Source organism: Lineus longissimus, chromosome 4 (genome assembly GCF_910592395.1).
Source record: "Lineus longissimus chromosome 4, tnLinLong1.2, whole genome shotgun sequence".
Taxonomy (NCBI): Eukaryota; Metazoa; Nemertea; class Pilidiophora; order Heteronemertea; family Lineidae; genus Lineus; species Lineus longissimus.
In genome coordinates this window covers 25,233,994-25,258,840 of record NC_088311.1, presented here as the reverse complement: position 1 = coordinate 25,258,840, position 24,847 = coordinate 25,233,994, and the positions used below count along the sequence as shown (strand labels likewise).

General features: G+C 41.9%; 1 protein-coding gene across 1 annotated transcript in view; it reads right to left on the bottom strand.

Moving 5' to 3' along the window:
* Nucleotides 1-24,847, bottom strand: part of LOC135487086 (brefeldin A-inhibited guanine nucleotide-exchange protein 1-like) — a 31,980-nt gene that overhangs the window by 4,261 nt on the left and 2,872 nt on the right. Inside the window, exons 5-37 of the mRNA XM_064770430.1 lie at nt 23,649-23,828; nt 21,501-21,696; nt 21,136-21,234; nt 20,835-20,861; nt 19,784-19,946; nt 18,987-19,013; nt 17,182-17,416; nt 16,899-16,998; nt 16,510-16,632; nt 16,103-16,228; nt 15,509-15,695; nt 15,121-15,232; nt 14,645-14,850; nt 14,345-14,429; nt 13,924-14,083; nt 13,502-13,653; nt 13,245-13,373; nt 12,824-12,982; nt 12,396-12,522; nt 12,104-12,118; nt 9,322-9,459; nt 8,913-9,082; nt 8,576-8,727; nt 7,859-8,031; nt 7,002-7,025; nt 5,089-5,249; nt 4,623-4,756; nt 4,310-4,439; nt 4,013-4,048; nt 2,034-2,169; nt 1,460-1,598; nt 604-700; nt 269-392 (exon numbers count right to left, since the gene is read on the bottom strand). Coding sequence (XP_064626500.1) covers nt 269-392; nt 604-700; nt 1,460-1,598; nt 2,034-2,169; nt 4,013-4,048; nt 4,310-4,439; nt 4,623-4,756; nt 5,089-5,249; nt 7,002-7,025; nt 7,859-8,031; nt 8,576-8,727; nt 8,913-9,082; nt 9,322-9,459; nt 12,104-12,118; nt 12,396-12,522; nt 12,824-12,982; nt 13,245-13,373; nt 13,502-13,653; nt 13,924-14,083; nt 14,345-14,429; nt 14,645-14,850; nt 15,121-15,232; nt 15,509-15,695; nt 16,103-16,228; nt 16,510-16,632; nt 16,899-16,998; nt 17,182-17,416; nt 18,987-19,013; nt 19,784-19,946; nt 20,835-20,861; nt 21,136-21,234; nt 21,501-21,696; nt 23,649-23,828 — 4,222 coding nt within the window. The remainder of the gene's footprint in view (nt 1-268; nt 393-603; nt 701-1,459; nt 1,599-2,033; nt 2,170-4,012; nt 4,049-4,309; nt 4,440-4,622; nt 4,757-5,088; nt 5,250-7,001; nt 7,026-7,858; nt 8,032-8,575; nt 8,728-8,912; nt 9,083-9,321; nt 9,460-12,103; nt 12,119-12,395; nt 12,523-12,823; nt 12,983-13,244; nt 13,374-13,501; nt 13,654-13,923; nt 14,084-14,344; nt 14,430-14,644; nt 14,851-15,120; nt 15,233-15,508; nt 15,696-16,102; nt 16,229-16,509; nt 16,633-16,898; nt 16,999-17,181; nt 17,417-18,986; nt 19,014-19,783; nt 19,947-20,834; nt 20,862-21,135; nt 21,235-21,500; nt 21,697-23,648; nt 23,829-24,847) is intronic.

The window sequence follows — 24,847 nt, the reverse complement described above, 5'->3', positions numbered from 1 at the left end:
TCCCTTCATTAAAGTTCAACACCATTAAATGTTCAAAGCTATAAATCAAACTTTAAATTCCCAAACAATGACAAATCTATAAATTCCCCAAAATGACTGCAGAATTGATTTCTTATTTCAGAAGGAATTTAATGGTGAAATTACTATCTGAAAGATCAAGCGTGAAAACATATCACGTCAATTTCTCTCACAGAGATAAGAGCCCCCTCAGTCATCAACGAAAGCGCTGGTTGTTAGCATAAAACTCAAAATTGAACAGTGTAATTACTGGTTCGTGGTATCTTGTGATCACGAGAGTCTACTGATCCTATACTGTTAATGCTATGCTGACTATCACCTCTCTTCAATGATGACCGTGATACGCCGTCTTCTGATGACACAGACTTCGTCTCCTGGAATGAAAATAGGATTTTAACAATCAAAAGTTGACTTATTTGTGTATCATGTTGTCTCACAGTCGACACATGGAGATTAGCAAGCTGCTAAACCTTTAATCCTCACCTCTTTATGTGATATATCATGGATTAATCCTTACCTCTCTATGTGATATATCATGGATTAATCCTTACCTCTCTATGTGATATATCATGGATTAATCCTTACCTCTCTATGTGATATATCATGTTCGACTGTCGTGTCCTGTTTGGTTAAAATGGGATGGCCGGTTTCATCGTGGTTTTCAGGTGTCCATGTCAACAAACTGAAAGTAAACCAAATCACTCAGGATGGCCTCAGCACTCATATGTACAACACACAGACATACAGTCTAACATAGGGCAAGCTAATCCAGGCTAACACTAGATGTCCATGGGTGAGTTCATACAGCCTGATGCACAGCCATGAGGGCTGGAATCACCCAGCTTAATTACATCATGGCATTAACATACATAAACAGTGGGGACAAACACTACAAGCTTCAATGACAAAAGTCTGAGGGGTGAATTGATCAGGTGAATGCCCAGAATAAAGAGCCGACAGAGCCCTGTTCAGTTACATCATGGGATTAACCAAACATATATAAACAGAGGTGATAAACACAACAAGCTTGACTGACCATATATAAGTACATGGTCAGTTTCACAACACAATATGAAACAGACAATGGTGCCAACTCCTGAATGGGTTTTCAATTCAAATGAATAACCAACAGCTGACGTGAGATGGCAACAACTCTGTCAAACCTCCACATTCCCCCCTAACACCACTATTCCCCCTAACACCACTATTCCCCCCTAACACCACTATTCCCCCCTAACACCACTATTCCCCCTAACACCACTATTCCCCCTAACACCACTATTCCCCCCTAACACCACTATTCCCCCTAACACCACTATTCCCCCCTAACACCACTATTCCCCCCTAACACCACTATTCCCCCCTAACACCACTATTCCCCCTAACACCACTATTCCCCCCTAACACCACTATTCCCCCCTAACACCACTATTCCACTCACCTTGATGGGATGGTCGTCTTAAAGATATCTAACATACAAACACACGTCTTGTCCCAGACTTCAGGCGAGAATTTCATCCCATTTGAAATGACTAGATTTTCTAAGCAGTTTGTTCCTGACCGTGCTAACTGTTCATTATCTGTAAAGTGAAACAAGTCAAAAAGTGACACTTTTCAAGAGTTGTTGAGGCCTCAATGTGCTCATTTTCCCCAAAAAAACATCTATAGAATTTTTACAATCCACTGAGACGGGTCTCTGCACTGCAATTGAAAAGACAGTTACACTTACAGTTCATGCCAAGTTTTACAATTTGAAAAACAAGTTTACTGATGGACTGGTACCTGATGCAAGCTTTCAGATAATACAACAGGATTTCATATTGGAGAGACTACCAAATTCAGAACCTCTAGATGATCACTGCCAGTCCCACCGTCATAATACTGGGTGGAGATATCTACTACTGCAGCCAAGTCCTCACTGACATAATCATATCAGCCAATCTGAACCCATCTACTGGATCATGTGAGGCTCGGGGACAATGCAGTTAGACAGGTTTCCATCTATCAGATCTTACCTTGCTGGACGCACCATCTTAGCTGTGAATAGAGATCCTCCAATAAGATTTCATGTAAGATGTCATAATACTGGGTGAAGACGTCCACTATCGCGTACAAGGCATGGTTACATGTTGTCGTCATCCATTCAGTCTTCTGGAAGAGAAACGCAGCCTTCACATTAAGTCACAGTCACGGGATGAAATGTGTGCTTGACTGTCTGCGGCAGATGAATTCTGAATAATGTAACTGTGACATCATCACAACCAAAACGTGCACACCCAGAGAAACAGTTTGAAAGCTGCCGAGCATCATTCCAATGATTCATATTCCAGTGATTTAGGACAAACTCACTGCTAGAGCAAGATGTCCAGAACAGCCTTTCACATTCCTCACCTGCAACCAACATACATAGATCATACATTTTGAACCAAAGAGCCAAGAAAACTAGTGCATTAGATTGGACTAGTTTCGGGGGTTATTTGAACACAAAGTATCTAGAAGCCAGCATAAGCAGTCACATCAAAGTTAGCTGCTGGTGACAGTAACCTAATGTAAGCTGGGGAAGTAGGATGGTGGCTGGGGAAGTAGGATGGTGGCTGGAAGCGGGGAAACGGGGACTGTTGGGATTCTGTCACGATGACAATGAAGGAGTGAAGGGTGAATGGCTTAAACTGTAAAAGCTTGGATAGTTTGTAGAATCTGTGACGAAGAATGAACACTTATGGCACAGGAGACAGACATAAAAGTGGCATCTCTTCAAGATCAGATCTGTTGAGCAGTGATGTGGATAGAGGACACCACATGTTACATTATGACCAATGCATACGAGATAAACAATGCATTGAAACAAACTAGAGAGGAACATTCATTGATACACACGTCAGTAGAACATACTGGGACACGGAATGACTGGTCACCGACATCCAGGGTCAATAACAAATACAGGATAAACATACACTTAGGTGGGTCACATGAAGGTTCACTTAGTGACTGACAGGTGTCTCTCATATCACACACTGCAAGAGCACTCTCTATCTTGTAGGAGGACTTGTCTTATCTCTGGCTCAAACAACACCCAGTTTCTATTACTGTGTGTACAGTGGTCACCTGAATCATTGTATTATGAAGCAGGAGTAAAAAGGGAAAGGTGCATTCAAGGATTTCACCACAACACATCACTCAGGAATCACACCAAGGGGCATAACAACTCGATAACGTCTGTCGACTATTGAAACCACAAACCTGTCCAGTTGCCCAATGAATAACACTGCCAACCTTCTCCAGTAGCACAAAGATTATCAGCCCTGAACCCCCAGGAACGAATCTGCCCTGATTTCTAAAACTCCTGAACCCACATGAAGGAATGTGCTCCGAGTTCTAAAGCTCCTGAACCCACACGAAGGTTTGGCCCGAGTTCAAAAGGCTCTGAACCCCCATGAAGGAATGCATTCTGAGTTCTGAAGGCCCTGAACCCCCATGAAGGAATGCATTCTGAGTTCTGAAGTCCCTGAACCCCAAGAAGGAATGCGTCTCGAGTTCTAAAGGCCCTGAACTCCAATGAAGGAATGTATCCCAAGCTCTAAAGGCACAACCATATGAGCGGTGGCCCAGTGGAAAGAGTCCAACTTGAGATTGGAACCTTGTGAGTTGGATGCTCGGCCATTGTCCCTCAGTGATTCCGACAAGTGTAGCCCAGGATGTGTACTCATTGGTTTCTACAGAAAGATGCCGCACCAAGATATCAATTAGGCCTTAACCAGTTGGCAGAGCTCAAATTTAGGACCTCTTTTGGAGATAAAAGTGAATTACCAAGTCCAAGAAAGCCACAACCGAGGAGCCAAGATCATCGTATACAGAAGTCTACCGACCATTTGTATCCTCAAGATGGTTAAGAAACTTAAGAGACCAGAAAAAACTGAGAATAGATCAAAGTTGATGAAATATCTGGGAATACCACCATGCACCACATGCAACAGACGAAACCCGAGGTCCATACCTGCTCAACGACACGCACGAGGTTTATGGCATTCATCTAAAACATTGAAATACACGAAATAAACAAATAAAGATTTTCAAAAGGACTTTGTGCTATTTTTGGAAAAAGTTTCACCACTACTACGCAACAGTTTTGAATTAATGACAAAAATGTTATCAAATCTTATTAAGAATCTACCTAAAAAGCTTGGGAAATGACAACAGTGAGCTTTATTGCTGTGAAATCGCAATTGGTGAAATGATTAGAAATAAATAAATACTAAAAGAGCAGTGCAAGCCATGCACAACAGATTTCTACCTCACTAACTTGCTCAGGCAGTTTCATGTTGTCGAAGATACGGAAGATCACCCGGAACAGATCCTTCCACCAGTGCTGCTCAAGCTGCTCACCGTAGGTCTTGAGGATCTCAAACATCACAGTCAAACCCCTGCAAAACATCATATGCAAAGCGTGAGAATCTCAAACATCACAGTCAAACCCCTGCAAAACAACATATGCAAAGCGAGAGAATCAAGATACAAAACTGATGATCTTGTTAATCACTGCTCCCCAGAAGGCCAACATTAATCGCCTGAGGAGGTCGTCCTGCTTGATAATGAAGCTAACTTACCTCGTTCTGACATCGAGTTTACACCTGTTGATAATACAGGAGAGCTCGAATAAGACAGGGAACCATCCTTTCACCCACACCCTGTCATCCATTGGGACGACATTCTCTATATCACCGCCATGGTCCTTAAACATCTGAAACAGAAAGGAGGACTGTCAGCAGACGATACTAGAAATTGAAGCTGCATGAAGATTGTGCTCACCTGCAGCAAGAACACGGGCATCCATGAAAAAGAGGCTTACACTGGCAGAGTTTGATGAAGTCTCAGCAATTATCCATCATGAAATACACAAATGGAAGGATTCTCAGGACCATTCTAATTTGAGTATGTAGGTTTCTGCTGTAAGATACACACACCGGGATTTTCAAAATGACTTTCTCTAAAGGAGTACAGCTCTCTTTGACAGGTGATATTCAGTCAGGTTATAATCGTTTCTGATGTTCATAACAACCTAGAACATGTTACCTGTGGCTTCTCGGCCACGTATTTGGCACAGTTTCTAATGAGACGTATGGCTTCCATGCTTGTATCAGGGAACGACGCATTACACGCAAACTCCGACAGACACTTCACCGCGTCTTGGAATGAATCAATTGTAGCAGAAAAGTACTTCTCGAATATGCTCGCTGGAAAAGAAAATGGAAATGTTTATTAAACTCAGACATGAATATAACCAGGGAACTAGATATACTATGGTGGATAAATCTGGTGGAATCGACATACCCGAACAGAAATATGACCATTTCTAACAGTATTCAACCAAAACTAAGGAATTGAAAGTTGAATTCAAAACAATTAAATTGAGAATTACTATAAAACGTGCATAAGATAAAAGGGCAGCTTAGTCCAAGTTTGAATTACAAACGGCTTATTTTAGCCCATCACTTGTACATTAGAACTGTTCTTCTCACTGACATACAATGTATTCCTCTATACCGAGCAATGAAAATGGAAGTGAAAAGTATGTGAAATGCTGATGTTGTCAAAAAGCGATTCTTATTGTTGCCAAACACACCAACGTTCATAGACTCAAACCTGGTCACATATTCAGCTCAGGCATCTGCTCGGGACAAACTTTAGCAGAGAAGATTCTCAAGATTCAATCATAGGAAGTAAGTTGAAGATGGTGTATGACAAAGTATGTTACTTATGGCCAGTACAGCAACACTTTAGAGATTATCTGCCACACATTCACGCTATCACTACAAAACTATGGTGAAGACAGGTTGAGAATGTGAGATAAAAGAAAACAGATGTGGTGAATGTTAAAGTCACTCTTAGCAACTTCAGACTCAATTCAAGAAATTCTCAATAGTCAATCTTTTACAGATTTCAATAAGTTTAAAACTGAACCATGTCTCAATTCATAAAAGCACACCAATTCCAAACTTCAATCTAGCTGCGCTAGACTGTTTATATTAGGAGTGTATTGCCAGTTTGACCATGATTCAATCGACAGGTTGCTTAATAGACTAAATGACTCAATCAGATGTGTAAAGCATGTACCTTTGTGAGTTTCAAAATAGCTTATGGCTGAAGAAATTCAATTGTCTTCTTAGCATGAAGCCACGAAGCAGTTCTCGTAACCAAAAAACTAAGACGGGTGGCGAGGGCCAATCCTCCCAGCTCCCACAGGTGACCATCAAAGGTGATATTATCTAAGACATAAGTTACAACAGATGTGGTCACAAAACAAGGAATATCCTACTCTAACCGGAGATGAAAACTCCATTGAACTTCCAAAAACATTCCCGAAAAAAAAAGGTAAACTTTTGGGTGCGAATGAATGATTCCTTTCCATCTAGAGGATGTACTTTCTAAAAGTTTGCATGGACTTTAAAAGACTGATGATGATGATTCAAGCTCTCCACACCGTTAGGCCGAAGTTACATAGACCTCATTCGTTCATTTACCACGAGTCACTTTCCGGGTTTTTCTTTCATTCCTCGGTGAATGCACGCCACAAGGCCGTGCTTTTACAGGGGAACGAAAGCAAAAGGGGAATATGAGTCCTGGGAAATGAACGAATGAGGTCTATGTAACTTCGGCCTTAGGCAAGCCTGGCATGAGCTGAACACAAACGTTAGTGAAAGATGTCTTTGTGAAACAAGACCCTAGATTTCAGAAATTGCTTTATTCTGGGTGTGCTGTAGGCAGTGCTGGACGGGGAACATAGACTGTTAGAGTGAGGGGTTGATTGCATGATTACAACAACACAATAACAAATCAAAGTATCAAGTTCTGGCATGATACTTCACATAAGCAGCCAGAAAACCCACTCCCCAGAAGAATTGCAATGGTTTGATCAAAAGCACTTGTTGTTTCAAATCATAGGATGGTCATCATCAATCGATTAAAAGTGAAGTCCACTAACTTACCGTCAGACCCACAATCTTGCGCCACTGAAATGTACATGGCCCATTGTCAATCAATTTTGATTCAAAATCTAAAATCTGGCCACTTTTTAGATTACACTACTTGTTAACTGCCTAAAAAGCACAGTGAGGTTATGTCAACTTCAACAGAACACTTAGTAACGCATACATGTGTTGGTTTGTTCCTTACATTCGATACCTGAAAATACACCACGGGTTATTGAAGATTGACCAATTTGCCAGTAAGGTACACTGTGCTTCAGTGCCAAGATGCCCACCCCCTTCTCAGCGGTGACCACTAGACATCTATAATATTGTACTGGCAAAACATGGGAATAACACTGGTAGCGGGTCAGTAATTCTGGTTCCACTCAGTTGAACTGGGTGCACAGGAATCACTATTACCACAGACATTTCATGGAAATACTGCTGGGAAATTCTGACAGTACTCACAACAAGGTATAGCCACTTGATTAACAACTGGCATATCGTTGGTACCTGGTGGTGAGGTTGTGTGTATCTGCACCAAGGAGCACAGTGACTGTCCCTTCCTACTTCTGTACAAGCATGCAATACATGACGAAAAGTCACGAGCCTAAACTGACACTCCTTGTTAACTATTCACACACCATGCAACTTGGAATATTTGATCACAATATACACAAAGAACACAATACAAGTCAACCAGAGAATGAGGAACTTGAATCCTGATCAGCCTCTCGTGAGCTGTGAGTCTTGAAACTTTGGGACAATAAATGCTGAAGACTTTGTACTCAGGCAAACAACAGGAACAGTTGCCTCATGCTCATGAAATGACATGCTTCAGACAGCCTTCAAATAGCGACCCAATCAATACTCACAGATGATCTTTCCTGTCGTCTGGAATGCTAACTCAACGATGACCTCATCCTGATCCGACGCTGCCAGGTGGAACACGCTGAAGATATTCTTCCAACCGGATTTGATGTTGGCAGCTTGCGAGTTGACCATCTGCGCAACGCAACGGACCACCATGTCTCTTATCGTTGGCGACCTAACACAAGCATACAATAGAAGAGCTAGATAAGGCAGTAGCCACCAGCTGTAAATCAAGTAAAGTTACTTGCCCAAAGATCACAAGCAAAAATCCCTTAGTATTGAACCTTACTCCTGATCACATTTCCCACAAAACCCAATTAACACCAATGGTCAGCTAAGACTAGTGACATCAAATTGGCAGCAATAGCTGTTGTGATTGCCATTATGAGGAGTGGTGAGCTAACAGGCCTATCCATTTCTTACATCAGCACCGTCATTGTTGTCCAACTGTCATGAATGGGGGATTACTCATAATGCATTTCCAAATGAACCACTTTGCTCGCTTCAATCTCCTGAAACGGATCCTGCCTGAGGACCCCATTGAATGATCAATGGGGGTAATTATCACAGTTGACCGATTACACTGTCCCTTCCTACAGACTTTTGGGAGAATAAATGATCAATAATTCAATGGGGGGTCACAGCATGTCTGATTGCCTTGACGTGCACCAATCAAATCATAACAAAACCAAGTAGGCCATATCAAAGTTACCACTTACCTATTTTTCTTCATAATATGTTCAAATGGCCTCAGGAAATCTTTCTGAAATCTGAAATGGGCAAACTCTCCTTTCTCTAAGAACTTCATGGAGAGTTGTCGCAAGGAGTCCACCGCAAAGAATGCGACATCTTCATTAGGGTTGCAGCCGACCTATAGGAAGGAAACAAGGTCATGAGGCTCGAGCTGATGAAAAGTCTCTCAAACACACAAACATGCTTCTGGTCTTTTCCTAAACAGCACTGTCAGATTCTAAGTGCAGTTGAAACATCACAGACCAAGTTGATAAATTCACCAAAGTAAACACATTTGAACTGCTAGACATACGAGAGGCGTACCTTGTTGAAGTGGTCACCCAGAACCTCCCAGATCCTCGACCACTGCAGTCTGATACGCCCCATGTTGTAGTAAGAGATCTCAACGATCTTCTGCAGGCTGAACATACGAGGATGGGTCTGCGAGGCAAGCTCATCCATGGAGACGGCACACAGAGCTTTCACAAACTGGACTGGAAGAGGAAGCAGTTGAAGTGGCAATCAATGAAATTATGTCCGACTTTGGCTAGATTTACAGATGTTTAGTTCTCCGCCAACAGAGGTCCTCAGCAGAGGCAAACTAGATCAACTCATACTACAATATTTCGGCAAACAAGGTTTTCTTCCAGGTTACTTCAGCTATTGGATAGAATACAATGAGCCGGAGACCAGTAAACTCCAATTCCTGGTGACAGCTCCTGATTCAACCTACCAATTGCATCTCCATCGAGTCGGACAGACCCCGTGAATATTCGGTCGACCGCTACCACCACGCTCTGGGAGCTCGTCTCGCCCATCGACTCCTGGATGCTAGCCATCTTCTTCGAGTCAATCCCTCCACGTGCAATCACTGGAACAGAGGAAAGGGAGATGGGAGATCTGTCCATGGGTAAGGGAGATTTTACCAACCCGGGCACTGAAAACAACTGGGCGACCAATATGATTCTATTCAGAGGACTGATGACCAAGTTTAGTACTCAGCCTGATCGGTATGACTTGAGACTAATGCTCAGCCTGATTGGTATGACTTGAGACTAATGCTCAGCCTGATCGGTATGACTTGAGACTAATGCTCAGCCTGATCGGTATGACTTGAGACTAATGCTCAGCCTGATCGGTATGACTTGAGACTAATGCTCAGCCTGATTGGTATGACTTGAGACTAATGCTCAGCCTGATTGGTATGACTTGAGACTAATGCTCAGCCTGATTGGTATGACTTGAGACTAATGCTCAGCCTGATTGGTATGACTTGAGACTAATGCTCAGCCTGATCGGTATGACTTGAGACTAATGCTCAGCCTGATCGGTATGACTTGAGACTAATGCTCAGCCTGATCGGTATGACTTGAGACTAATGCTCAGCCTGATCGGTATGACTTGAGACTAATGCTCAGCCTGATCGGTATGACTTGAGACTAATGCTCAGCCTGATCGGTATGACTTGAGACTAATGCTCAGCCTGATCGGTATGACTTGAGACTAATGCTCAGCCTGATCGGTATGACTTGAGACTAATGCTCAGCCTGATCGGTATGACTTGAGACTAATGCTCAGCCTGTGTTCTATAGATACTATAAAGTGATAGCCTAGCTCTCTGCCAAGATTTCAAAGCATTATATCAACCATGACATTTAGGCATTTCACAGCCACTGGTGGCCGTGGCCCAATACAACACAACACCAGTATTTTCAGGTAAGAAATCAACATGGGACCAGCAGGTCATATTCTCAATGGACTTTTACAGAGGTAACACTTGACACACAGTGGCACAAAGCCTCTCATACACGAGGCATGAAGCACCTCACCCAAACAGCCAAGGCACTTTCTACAAATCCCTACACTGATCTTTCCAAACCTGGCACTGGGATAAGCGTCTCCACAATTACCAACATTGCAACTGCAAGCTCCACCCCAAACCGTTAATGCAGCATTCTTGTACAAATCAACCATACTTGAATGAATGAAGCTGTTCAATGGTCAATCTGAATGAGTAGAGATAAAGCAGTATTCTTGACATAATCACCTCAATGCCTCTACACAGAACTTGACATTCAAAAGCATAAAATCTATTGCCAAGACAAGCATAGTCAGGTGGCCTACTTACTCTGGTTTGGGTTTGTGTTCAAAGCTTTAAAAGATTACAGAACTACTGGTCAGTCCTTGTGAATCATGATTTAATCATAAAAGAATAACTGACGAATCAAGAGAGAGGGGGCAGGTCATCATTTCCCACAACAATTGCTTCAATATTTACATCCATTAATACATAGGCAATCACACACTGAATATGACACTTTAGACATCAATTATGAGAGTCACCCATAACTGCCAAGTAGGGTAAACCCCCCCTCAACATGGTTAGGCACGAAACATGAAACACAGCACATGAAACATAGTGAATGGATAGAGTAGAAGCACGAGAAGCACAGACCCCAAGACAGGAGACGACATCAAGGAAACAAACAGGTCAAATATGTCGGTTTGGTTTTGAAAGGGAGAAGAGTGGAACGTTGCTCCAAGTAAATTTGGAGTCCAGTACTGCCAAAAACTGTGCCAACTGTACTGAGAGGTGTGATTGATACACTTGCTGAAGGAAACAAGAAATGATGAAAGCAAGTGTGTTTTAGTGTAAGTTGTTGAATGGCATTTCAGAGCTCGATTAGCAAATCCATGATAATCTGTCCTTTAGTGTTCTGAGTAAGAAAGTTAGCATCAACAGAACAAAAGTTGGAATCAGGCTTTGCTAACGGCCAGATGTGGTCCAAGCATCTTCCTGTCTCAGACACATTTCTACATCTCTTCATTCCAACCAGCTATGTTTCATGATTTAGACATCTGATGAAGCAACACATACAGTGTAGGCTACAACAAGTGGAAGAATGAGTTTTTGAATTGGACAGAAATCGGTGCATCCCAGTGAAAGCAACACATGACATGAATAAGAAATGTGCTTTTACTCTATCACAGACACTAAGCATGTGCAGGGCTGGGGACGGTTTCTGAACAGCACACACAGATTCTAAACAACTTTTTTTACATCTTTTTATCAAAAACCAGAAATATGTTTGTTTTTTTTAAATGCAGAGGAACACAGCAGAAAGAAATAATTTCTTTTAGTATGGCAGTCTAAAAAGTGTTCCGGGGTTTCAAATATAGTTTCTGACATTGGTCTGAAATCACAATGTCAAGTTTTATCAGTAAAAGACAGAAGACATCAATACACCAAGTTTGTCACTTTGGTCAGCACCAGACTGGGAGAGACACAACTTGAGATATTCTAAGAGAAAAGCACACTCCAAATGTCTGTGCTGTCAAGAAACATGGTATCAAATGGAAAGAAAAAAACATTGTTAGGCTCTGAATGACTGAAACAAAAGTCTGCATGTTTCGCCGTGCCGAGGCAAAATCAGCCCAGTTTTCCTCACAACTAGGATAACTTGCCCAGGTCAAGTTAGATACAACATCAATGCTGGAAAGGCAACATAGACTACCTGTTATTTCACTCCCTGAAATCAACAACAGATGAAACACACAGGTGAGTAGGTTAGATAAGAATGGTTCATTCATACATACATGTAATCTGTCATCTGACATTTGATCTAATCCCATGCTCTTGACTGGGAACATTGAAAGGAAGTCAACTATTTTGAGTCCAAAAGGTAGCATTTGAAACTACTGCATCTGCTATCTTCATTCCCCAAGTGTTAGCAAAGTGAGACGCAGTATTCCTAGTGGAAAGTTATTTACAATAAGCAAGAACCAGACTTCATTTCTAGTACTAACCTTCTGGGTCAAATGCCTCAATAGGATGTCCACCGGACGTCTGAGTACTACCACCTGTGATGTAACGTGTCTTCACACCGGTCCCGATCAGCTGGGCCAACTCTAACTGTGAGATACACTTGAGGATCTGAAAGGCAAAAGTGAGATCTGGGCAATGTATTCTGGAAATATCAAAGCTGGTACTCAAATGTCGTGTCAAACCTTCTCTGATGTGTACAACCCAAGTGACCTCTACCTCAGACCATGTTTGAGCCACTGCAGAGACTTGACCTCAATGTGTGCTCCTCGTACTCATTGACTCACCCTGACTAAGGCAATACAAGATGGGAATCACACTCAACACTATCATATTGATAGTGTGAACATTCAGAACAAATCTTCTCATGCACCACATTATTCTGGCAAACCAAACCAATATAAACTCTCACCTCAAGCCATGACTTGCCGAGGTAATTGCCATCCGTATGCGCCACTGAAATCAGGGTCTTGATGGTGTCAATATTTTTCGCCTTCATCTCTGTGATCGGTGACGTGGCAGTCAGCAAGGTGAATCTGGACAAGGCCTGTACATACGCATCTCGCTCAAGCTGGAAGAGAGGAGACAGAGGAATGGTCAATAAGATCCCGTGATCCTAACATGAAGTCTGTGAAGACCAAAACTGAAATTAATCTCTCTCAGTTTCTCTATCAGGTTCAGGCTTGAACTGGAGGCCATATTGAATTTTGATCGCAAGCAATTTCTCAATGGAATTTGGCTGATTTCTCTGCAAGAGATTCTGCTCACAGCAACATGATTGAACAAAGTTTCTCACATATTGAACAGTTTCATATTAGATCAAGAAAACCTACCTCCATGTGGAATATACAGGCGATTCTTATTGCACATCTGATGCCATCGAGACAGAGGCTGGCGATGTCAGTGTCATCACAATCCTGCAGGCCGACGCTGAACGCTGCCAGGAAGGGCGTCCACGCCATCTAGGAAGAAACATGACCAATATCAGAAACAGTAAACAGATGTGATGAACTCTCTTGAACTTAAGCATGGCCGCAGTTTTAAGAGCTACGGAATCCGATGGTTGAAATTGATTCTCAATCAAACCTACCTTGAACATAGGTCTGACATGTTCCAAGTGAGATGCACTCGTAAAGCTCGACTGGATATGGCTGACGCTCTCCATGAGAACCTTGGCGGTTGATGCGATGTGGTCCATCTCCATGTTGTAAAGAGTACGCCGCTGTTTCTCGCTCGTCACATCTAAAAGGTGTAATGTGAGTTCATTTTACACTCGGCGAAAAGATTCTTTTTTGGCATTATCCTACAACTGATGTTTATCATCAATAGTCCAGTACTGTTTGTTTCTCTCACCTTTCTGGTCAGTCTAAACAATACAGTTTCAAACACATCTCCATTCTGTCAAGAGCAAGTCACACTTTGTTGGATCTCAAGCATGTTCAAGAAGAGGAGAAGTGATCCAACTTTTAAATCTTATTCAAAACAGATCAAGCGATGGGTTTATTCACTCACTTGATACTTTTCCTGGTTTCGCAGCGCCAACTTTCATTTTGATTTCATTGCCAGCAATCTCATCGTAGATAGCCGACAGATAGTCCTCCGGCAAGTCCTTGCTGTCATTGATACCACGATTCATCTTGATATACTGTTCTTTCTTCATTTTATCCTTCACCTGAAAGTAAACATTGGTAGACGTCAGCATTTTGCTGAGAACTCATCATGAGAAAGGATCCGGTGAACTTTGAGTGAGAAGTTGAAATGTTACAGAAGTTGAAATGGACGAGTTCAGACAGTAATACAATGCTAGTCAAGCTATTCCCTCTTCAATCTCGCTAGGCCTGTAGCTGCTTTGGCCAGGATATAGCTTATCTAACCCTTGAACATTTCCAACTGTACGACTGATAAACATTGATAAACTGAGTGTATTCCGTACCTGTGCACTGTGTAAATCTGTTGTCAGCATGATAACGGAATAAGCCAGCACGTACGCCGCATCAGCACTGGCGAATATCCCATTACTGAAACAAGGAATCAAGAGCAATGATAGACTCACACTCACACAAGGGGGAGGGGGGGGGGGGCCGGTACATCAGTCAGTACCACTTGTGTCCAGTAACCAACCAACCAATGAACTCACATACAAATTGATCAATTAAACTTTGTTGGACTGATAACCCCCAAAGAAAACAAGAGCTAATTTTCATTTCCTCCTCAAGTGAGTGTAAACACTTACCTGGCATTGCACTCGATATAGCGTGCAGCAAACTTTTCCATGAGCCTATCAATCTTCTGCGCTTCACCGGGCAAGCGGAAGCCAAACAGGAACTTCCTCAAGGCGTGCACGAACTCAACGTTGGCGAAATCCATTTGATCAACGTAGGCGTACATCGTCTCTTTATTAAATTTTTCATTTTCGCCGATAAATTCACCTATAACAGTCTGAAAAGAAGTGAAACAACTCAATGAAGTAGTTTTAATTTTTTTTGATTTTTTCACATTCCACAGAAATAATTGCAGGTCTGATCCACTCATCTCTGCAATTGGCCTACAAGGCCTCTCTTCTGTCCAGGTCAGCCTCCTCCTGCACGGATATGGGGTAGTCTTGGAAGAAGGTGGTCAGTGACAAGTGAGGCTTGCCCTATACCAACGCTATTTGATAAGTTGGCTGGCCACAACCTTTTTACTTAACAGTAAACATTTGTAACATACCTTGTCCAACCTTTCATCGTTATGGAAGAATTCAGCGATATCATCAGGCCTTGTCCCCAGTAAGGCATGCTCCTGGAGATAGTTGAGACCCTTCTTGGGCTTCTTGTTAAACCTGGAAGAGGGGAATGAACCTAGCCATGATAACCCAAAAACAAAATTATTTTTTCAAAAATTTTTTTTCTCAAAATGGATAAAAAAATTTTTTTGGTGAAATTGGATTTCTCAACTTGTCATGAAAATTTTTTTTTCTCAAAATGGATGAAAAATATTTTTTGGTGCAATTGGATTTCTCAACTTGTCATGAAAAAAAAATTTTTTCTCAAAATGGATAAAAAAAAATTTCGGTGAAATTTGGATTTCTCAACTTGTCATGAAAAAACCTCCTTACATATCAATGCCATTCTCCATAGTCTCCTTCTGTAGTTTGAGCACCTCGAACTGTTCTGGACTGTCAACCTTGTTCGGTGCGTGACTCGACGAGTTGGTCGAGTTGAGGGACGTGGAACTACCGTAACTCGTCATGGTGCCTTTGCCAGAGTCATTGTCGGTCTCCGTGTATGGCTTGTTTTCTTGACCTGTGCAAGAGATGACAACAGAATAAGACACACCTTTTCATTGATTGTCAACATTGAAAAATGCCTGTCTGAATATGGTAATGATGGGCTGAAGATCTCTTGAGCTAAGTGACGAGGACGCACAGTCTGATATAGTCTGCCACCCAAACCAAGTGTACATTGTTGTATGCAAAGATTGCAAGTCCTCATTTCAGAAGTTTTCTTGCTTGTAGAGAGGTAAAGAATGAAAGACTGGCGACAGGGGCTGAAGATTCTCTTGAGCTAAGTGCTGTCAAAATGAAGCCAAAAAGGAAATGGAAGTGAAAAGTCACATTTCATAACTTTAGTACTGGCAGTGACAATGTGACAGTGATGATGACAAAACTTGAGCTTGAAAGATGAGCTCACCGTTATAGAAGGTAACTTACCGAGGTTCGACTGCGAGTGAGGATTGATATAAAGATCTTTACTCCACTCGACCATACACTTCAATATCGACACGAGGCACTCCAATCCCTTGATACGCATGCTCTTCTCTTGGTTGGGGCCAGCACCTGCAACAAACACAACAACGTAATCGAGAGTGAATGTCTCAAATGGTTGCCCTTGTTTTGAACAGTACATTTCTGTGTGTCCTTATCTAGGCCACCAAAGTTTAGTCACAGCCCAGCTTCAGAAATCAAGTGAAGTTAACTGCTTCAGTCAACTGTAATATGCAGCCACATCCAGTCTAGCCCGTCACTGCCAGGCTTAGTACTATTCTTTAAGAGCGAGTACGTGCCTTCCACAACACATCATGGATATGATAGGATTCCAACAATAACACTCCGCTTACCTAGCTCCATTGCATGCCTCCCCTGGGCGATCTTGGACAAGTCATTGACAAGTCTCTCAAAGATGTTGGCAAGGGCAAGATCACAGTCATAGTTCAGGTAGATATCAACAACACATTGCGCATCTGGAAAAGAGAAATACAAAATGTCTGAATATCACATTTCAGTCCTGACTGGCATGCTAGTACCATGCCATGTAACTCAAGGTATGAGTATACAACATATCTGAGCACCGTTGACACACCGAGATGGTACCACAATGAGGTCAGCAAGAACCACACTCAGTAGACAAAATCAGCCAGGCAAGGGCAGGATCACTGTGGTCTAGCTAGTGTCAGGCTTAGCTTTTGAATGAGTCATGTTGGAAGAGTGAGCTATGCAAATTTCTCACCTGCAGTTATTCTGGTCAAAGCCTGGATGACCATCCATTTGTGTTCAAACGAGCTGCTGGGCGTTTCCAATATGTACAAGAAGATCTCCTTGAAAAACACCTGGAAGAAAGGTTAGAAAACTGGTGGATTATACTTCATTTGGTTCCTATCTGATTGTTGACTTTGAATCCAATAAGCCCAGCTCAAGTTCTGCCAGGTCAAGTACCAGGTTATGAGACATCAGTAACCTCCTCTACAATCATATATAGCAATTTCTCAATGTCTCATTCATTTTGCACCTACCTCAATCTGCATCTTGAGGTGCTGTTTGAAGTTTGCAAGCAGAGTGAGGAAGATCGCCAGCGACAGTTCAAACACTTCTGGAACAGCAGAGACGCCATTCTTCGACAACGCCACACACAGGTACTGCTTGATGGCATTGATAAACATCTCGTTTGTACGGAACACAGGACCTGCGTTCTGGAGAATGGACAGCAGGAGCTGCAGGGATAGGACCTTGGAACGCAACTCATGGGATCTGAAAAGACAATGGCCGAATCGTTAGTAACTTCACATTTTTTCAGAAAAGTGTCACCCAATGTCGACTGGGTTACTTTATGGGAAACTTGCATTACTTTCTCTCTGATCAAATTCGAATATATTGACGGTCAGAAGGGCCAGTTGTCAAAGCCATCCTAAGTGACCTCCATCGTGGATGTTTTTATCTTTACAGGACACAGATTCCCCTAGTTTGTCTGCAAAAACAAGCACAAGCAGCTGGCACTAAAGCATTATCTTTGCACAGTGCGTTATACTGGGTTCCTGGATTTTACTTCAGGCAGGTAATAGTGTAGCAGGCTCCTCAAATAATGTATAAGGTCAAATTCTTCCTTCTCATCTTCAGTCAGTGAAAGAATGTTGCTACAAGTCAAACACTAGCAGGGTGCAGTAGTTTGGTGCAAGATTGAATGCATGTGATGCCAAGCTCATGAGATACTAGTGTGAATGCCAAGCTCATGAGATACTAGTGTGAATGCCAAGCTCATGAGATACTAGTGTGATTGTAACAACACATCGCAAGTGCAACATTTCATAGTCCAGGAAGTTTGATTCTTTTAATATCATTCTTGCACATTCAATTGTACAAAGTATTGAGGCATGTGGATTCAGACAAAGAAAACGCAAACTTGATCAAGTGTTAAGAAAAAATAGTGATAAAACTCTTCAGTAACTCAATTGAATAATTCCAAACTACTCAGGCAACAGGATATTGGGAGAATGAGATCTAAAACTTTGAGCATTCAAGGATGTTGCCCTTCACTTTGTTCTCTGTGCGGTAGGGTGATTCTAGAGACCAGGAAGACGTTGGCTTGACCTACAGCTACCATGGCCAATGGTTCTGCTTGGAATTTGAAACTAGGCAGACATTTTGACAGAAAATCACCTGTTAGATATGAACACAGATGTACAATGTAGAGTTCCAGATCTTGATTGGTTAGTTGTTTTTTAGATGATTAATTTGGTTGACGCCTAGAATCCATAAGGAATAAAACTGCCTCGGAGACGTTAAATCTTAGACTGAATTGGTTCAATCTCTCGGATTGTATTATATCTACAGGCTATTCAAACACAGGAATTAGACAATATCAATACAGTTACTGAATTTTCTGCTTGAAATCTACCCTAGATAAATCATCTATTAAATGGCTCATATTTTGATGATCTCTAAGGTAGATTTCATATCAAAATAATCCCTAGAAATGCTAGAAAGAGTTGTTAAAACAAAATGTTAAAATCGTTTGATGAGACTTCACCCGTTAAAAATGTGCTTGAGTTTCAGCATCCCAAATGTCATGTTCTAGGACCAGCGCCAAAATACAATGTCCTCACGTAAAGATGGCCGAGGAAAAATGAATCTGTCATTCTTAAAGACTTCTTCACCCAGCACAGTGTGTACATTATTGGCAGTTTACATGTTGGAATGGAACGGGGAGAGTGACAAATCACTGTATTTTGGAACTGGTCATGGCTAACACTAAACAGAAAGTTAACAGCATCAAAGTGTGATTTGACTGAGAGCATAAAGGAGAGGTGAGAGAATGAGTTACCCCTTCTTAACGACCATCCGTTTAACACTGCAAGCATGAAGTTAAATAGAAGCATGATATGTACGGAGTGTGGCATGCATAATTGAGAACGAAACGTCAGATGAAAAAAAACTTCTGAAAAAAAGCACACAAAATCTTGCCATTTGCTTTTAAAATCTTAGGGTATTCAGCTAATGATGATCAACCAAATAATCACTGCTTGGAAACAACTCACTCCATTTTCCATTTAACCATACTCGAATAGAAACTGTTATCTTCCAAACAGAATGTACATGCAAAATAACATGAATTGATTACCAATTGCAAGTTTGAAGATTTTCGTCAATTAGGATGCTTTGTCTTCAATAAACCCCCTTTTTTCCTGTTTTTCTCAAAACCTTAGTGTAACCGTTTATGACCTGAACAGACTACCAACACCATCCTCCTCATTCGTTATTTTGATGCTTTTCAAGTGAAGCAGCCGAGATGTCGCCAAAATCTAACGAAATCTAAGCAAAACTAGTTTAGTGAAACAGCTTGTGAAAAGCAATGCAAAGCACTACCAAAGTGAAGCTTTCTCACCTAAAATAAGACTATTAGTATTGTTTCAGATTGGCTTATCATATTTTGCACCAAACCTAGTGGCTATGTTTGCCGAATCTTGACAAGGCACAGTGAGGGCATAGAGCATTAGACATTATTGCCAAGGGAACTGCTATTCATTTGCTTAATGAATATTTGCCCAATGAAATAAAGCAAAATAAGGGGGAAGTGGAAGTTGAGATCTTGGTGCACAATCAACTATAAAGTGTTCTTACCTCGGATCAGGTGGTCCTTCGGATAACGGCTTCATGGATAGTTTGCACAGACTCCTGAACACGAGGAAGGCATCTTTCTGCAGGATGTGGCTGAATGCCCCAATCGAGTCAGGTGACATCTCCCCGCCCTCTCCACCATCTTCTGACGCCAGGCGCTGGAGACCTACAACAGGAAGGCAAATCTTCAATAAAGAATTCTATTTTTGTCTCATCAAGATTTGGATAGCCAGGTTTCAGTTTTTAAACCGACATTAAGCTGTGTACAAAAGAAATAAGTGGAATCAGTCAAGTTTGGGATAGGCAGATGGTAAAACTACTCCGGATCTGAAACTGATATTTAGCCATGTACAAAAGGAAACAGTGATATCACATCCCACATGGGTTGGGACTCTCAGATACCTGGAAGGGCAAGTAGAATCTCCAGTTAGGTGTACAGATCTTGAATGACCGAGGTGTAGGACGTAAACTGACCCACTTTCAGTCACTCAATACACCTCAGGTAATGGGGAGATAAATGAACTTCTGGTGCCCGCGAACTGATATTCAAATTTGATGCCAATTCAAAAGGGAAATCTAAACCTATCCAAAAGTTCTACGACTCAAAAGCTGACTACCATGCAGAGTAAGTCACCACACTGAGATAACGGACTAAGCTGGAAACACAATATAAGTTAGTATTACACTTGGATTCAGGAGCATGCAGGCTGATAGCATTTCTGATATTACTAATGCTGACACGGGGAACTTGACTTGGCCAAGACCTTGGTCCAGCTACACATGGCTTGACTACCTCTCAAACAACTCATCTCTTAGACCGCGAATGGAAGAAAAGGATAAAGGAACTGAGCAGCTACAATGAATCACCTATCTCATGCATCACAAGGTACCTCACAACCACTGCATAATGAACACGTTTTGATACCACAATACCCAAATGCCACATTCACTTTTTTTTCTAATTTGGTGAGAGAATGGTATCAAAGAGCGTACAAGTACACAGTGCAACAAAGTCAACAGGCTGGCGTTATCTATGACGAGTAATAGTACAGACCTGCACGGCGCCTGAGTGCAGTGTCACCTGCAAGGCAGAATCATAGTCACACATCACCCAAACCAACGCCCACGAGAACAAGTATCCACTTTCTACAGGAGGCAGACATACTAAACTCTTAGGTCATGTGATGTTTGTTGAGCAGTGGGGACTGTGCTGTCTCATAAAGTTGGTCGCTGGTGCACTGTTCATAATTTTGGATAAATTTGAATGGATTTTTTGGGCAATTTTCATGGCTTTGTCTGCTGGATCAGTTGACTGAGGATAAAAGACTCTATCATAGTATATCTGAAATCTTTACCTGCAGTCGTCTTTGATTCCACCGTTGCTGGATCTTGACCAGCTACATCCGCATCTGGTGCTGGCACCTGCACATTTTCCGGCTCAACTTGGGTATTTTCTGGAAAAGAATCCGTATGAGTCAACAAAATCATTTTATGAAGAAGAAATTGTCTTATTTTTGCATACACTCTTAGAGTTAGATGATGTCTAGTTTGGCCCGATGACTTTAACCTTGAAAAGATCTTCTGGCACAGCTGAAGATCTACCATTACCCCCCCCCCCCCCCCCCAAGTAGTTGTTTACAAAGTTTTTAATAGAATTATTGAGTAGTGACATGATTTACGAGACCCCCTCCCTCTCCCCAGATAGAAAGATGATTCTTACCAGCAATCTGATTGACCAACGAATTGACGATCTCCTTCGCTATAGCTTCGACTCCTTCCTCCGCGTTGTTATCAAGCTGGTCCTCATCAGGAGGCTGCTCCTCATTCTCTGGTCCAGACTCACCCTTCTGAGCAGCCTCTTCATCATTCTGTGCATTCTCTTCATCTTCTATTGCTTTTTGCTTGGCCTCTTGTGCCTGGAAAGAACAACATCGAGTCAACATTTAGTTTTCATCAGTAAAATGCATTTTGGAGGCATATTTTAGTGGTGCACAGCCTCAGAAGAACCTAATCAGCTAGGATATGCCATATGCTGAGAGGTCCCAGTTTAGGTGTAGCTTAGCAACAAGGCACAAGGCCAACAAACTGTTTTACAAGAATGTTCAACAGTTCAACAGTTTGCAGCAAGTCAACATACCAGGAGCTGCTGGCCGATTCAAGGTCATTAGACCTTTAAACACCCGGTATATAATGGGAAACATTGGGATTATAGGTCAGATCAATTACTATTTATATTCACCAGTACAGCATCAAACTGAAAGCATTCAATGGAACTATCAGATAAATGATGAATGCATTGTTCAACCAGACGGTGTTTGTACTATGATAATGATGGCCCATATCATAGTGACGTCTGGGACAATCCCGTAAATTGATGGGAAGATGAATGGGCTATGTTGATTACCAGAGAACTTTTGTTTGCAAAGTGGTAAACTACTAACATGACTGATGGGACTATCACAGAAACCAACTGTCTCACTTTGGACAGCTCATCGGTATTCTTGACCTTGGAAAAAATCGGTTCACAGTGATATCAAGAGAGAAATCTGCCCCAAGATGATCAGACAATTGGCCCTGTCCCAACCTAAACCAACTAGGAGTGGCTGAGCAAGTCCAAGCAACCTGAGCAAGAAAACCATGAAGAATGACCCAAAATGTGCTCAAGAAACAAACATTTTGTTAGGTAAACATCTCAGACGTAGTAAGTCAATTCTGTGGAGAACGCATGTCATATTACACATCGCCAACTGTGCCTTTAATAGTTGCACTTCAAGTGAAGTTCAATCATGACTGTCAAGTTTCATATAGAATAAGTCTGTTCATTTCTGGTGTCACGGATGTATCTGCTATCACCCGAACACTTACACAGGCAGATCAGCTGAATTCAACCCAAGAGCATCAGACGAGTCTGATGTACACAAATTGATTAACGGATCATATTGCCTCAATGGAACTGAATCCACATACAGCAACTAGCGAAGATATTTCATTACAGCCGACCATATCCCCTTAGGATTGGCAGATCAATGCGTTTCCTTAACATTAGGCTACATGTAAACTGGTAATGTCTCCAAGGAACTGAACACAATATGAGAGAAAACAAGTGCACAAGTAAAGAAGAAGCTCACTGCTCCATTTATCATGCGAACAAGATGTGAACTTCAATGGCACTGACGAACATGATTACGGAAGAGCAACTTTCAAAAGGTATAACTGCAGATGTACGAGTAAGGTCTTCTTAACATGTCGATCATAAAGCCCAATGTTAGTCACAATACATTCCTTAGCCAAGTACCTGTACATGTACCCCAATGTTAGTCACAGTACATTCCTTAGCCAAGTACATGTACATGTACCCCAATGTTAGTCACAGTACATTCCTTAGCCAAGTACCTGTACATGTACCATCAATGACTCTTTTGCCGAGAAATGATCTAGAGAACTGCAACTTCCCCGCCCCCCCCCTTCCCTGGCTCTGCCCCTACATGTGTAAATGTCCCTAGTTTTCCTTGCCAAGGAAATAACATTCATGACCGTAGTTTTCTTGACACACCCACCGTTGACATATGCAATAGCTAGACTTGTCTAGTAAGAAGGTTGCCAAGCAACTATCACACTGTGTGGCTGCCACTTCCATTGAAAGTATGCTTGATTATTATGAATTAAGAATTAATCAAGTTTCCTTCACACAATAGCATTTTTTGCCGAGAAACTTCATGTACTTGCCAAGTGTGCAGTCAAAACGAAATGACAATTCATGTTGTTGACTTGCAACCTGGTCCACCGTGCTAACTTCATTCGAGGGATCATGAATTTCAATTGAGGAACATCTTCTCACAAAGAATGATAATGACAATGTCTGACTTACTGCTTGGTTTTCCATGCGCATGAAGATGACATTGAGCATCTGTGTCAAGGTCGCCTTGGCTGTCGTCTGGTTGATCAAGTTTTTACTCGCCAGATAGATGTTGTAACATGTGCGTACGGTCTGAAGTATTGTGCCCTCGTGGATCTCACAGGTGCTTGATGTCACCACTGTCAGCAGGGCCTGAAGAGAGAAAACACAAGAAAGGTCATGAGAGAAAAGCATTTTGTTTATATGAGCAAGGGTATCAAATGCATCCTGTATGTAAATATCGACATGCAAAATACCAATCTTTTTGTTCTCTTGAAAGACAATGATATGGCAGAACCTTATTCAAGAGAGAGGGCATACATGGCAAGTCACTCAAGTGCGATACAAATTCTTTTCATTTCTAATATCAAGTGATATAATAAGATTCTGAGTAGATCACGTTTAGTGGTGCCTCTTCCTATTGATCACACAATTTGATTAAACTTGACTGAGCACAGCTGCATCCAATAATGAAAATTGAAATACATGTATCGTTTGTTACGAAGGAGACTATTCTCAATTGATCTATAGCATCCACAGACAATACACTGTGCACTGGTCTCAGTAACAGTGGTACAGTAACTTGATGGCTTTTGCTGGCAAGACAAGTCACAACCAAATGGTATTTGGCTGACAACAACAATACATATGTTTGACAGCGGTATAAGACACGTGACCTTTTAGCAAGATACTGGCCCCTCTGGGAACCATCCATATAGCAAAACCATCAACAAACAGCATGTGATCTGACACTGGTTCAGATATGGAAATTGCCTAATGTCTTATTGTGGGCTATTCACCAGAATAGGGTGAAATGGTGGCCTTGTTGATCAGTCAATGAGCTTCACAATGTGATACAAAGGTTTTCAGTTCCAACACCGGCCGGGTCAATGCTTGGGTAGAAAGTCATGACAATGGTTGAGCACAAGATCACATGATCCATGTGGGTTTTACTCCAGGCAGAGTCAATGCTTGGTTCCCCTGTTCACACAGTTGGTTCGCCTGTTCAGACACTTGGTTCGCCTGTTCAGACACTTGGTTCCCCTGTTCAGACACTTGGTTCGCCTGTTCACACAGTTGGTTCGCCTGTTCAGACACTTGGTTCCCCTGTTCACACAGTTGGTTCGCCTGTTCAGACACTTGGTTCCCCTGTTCACACAGTTGGTTCGCCT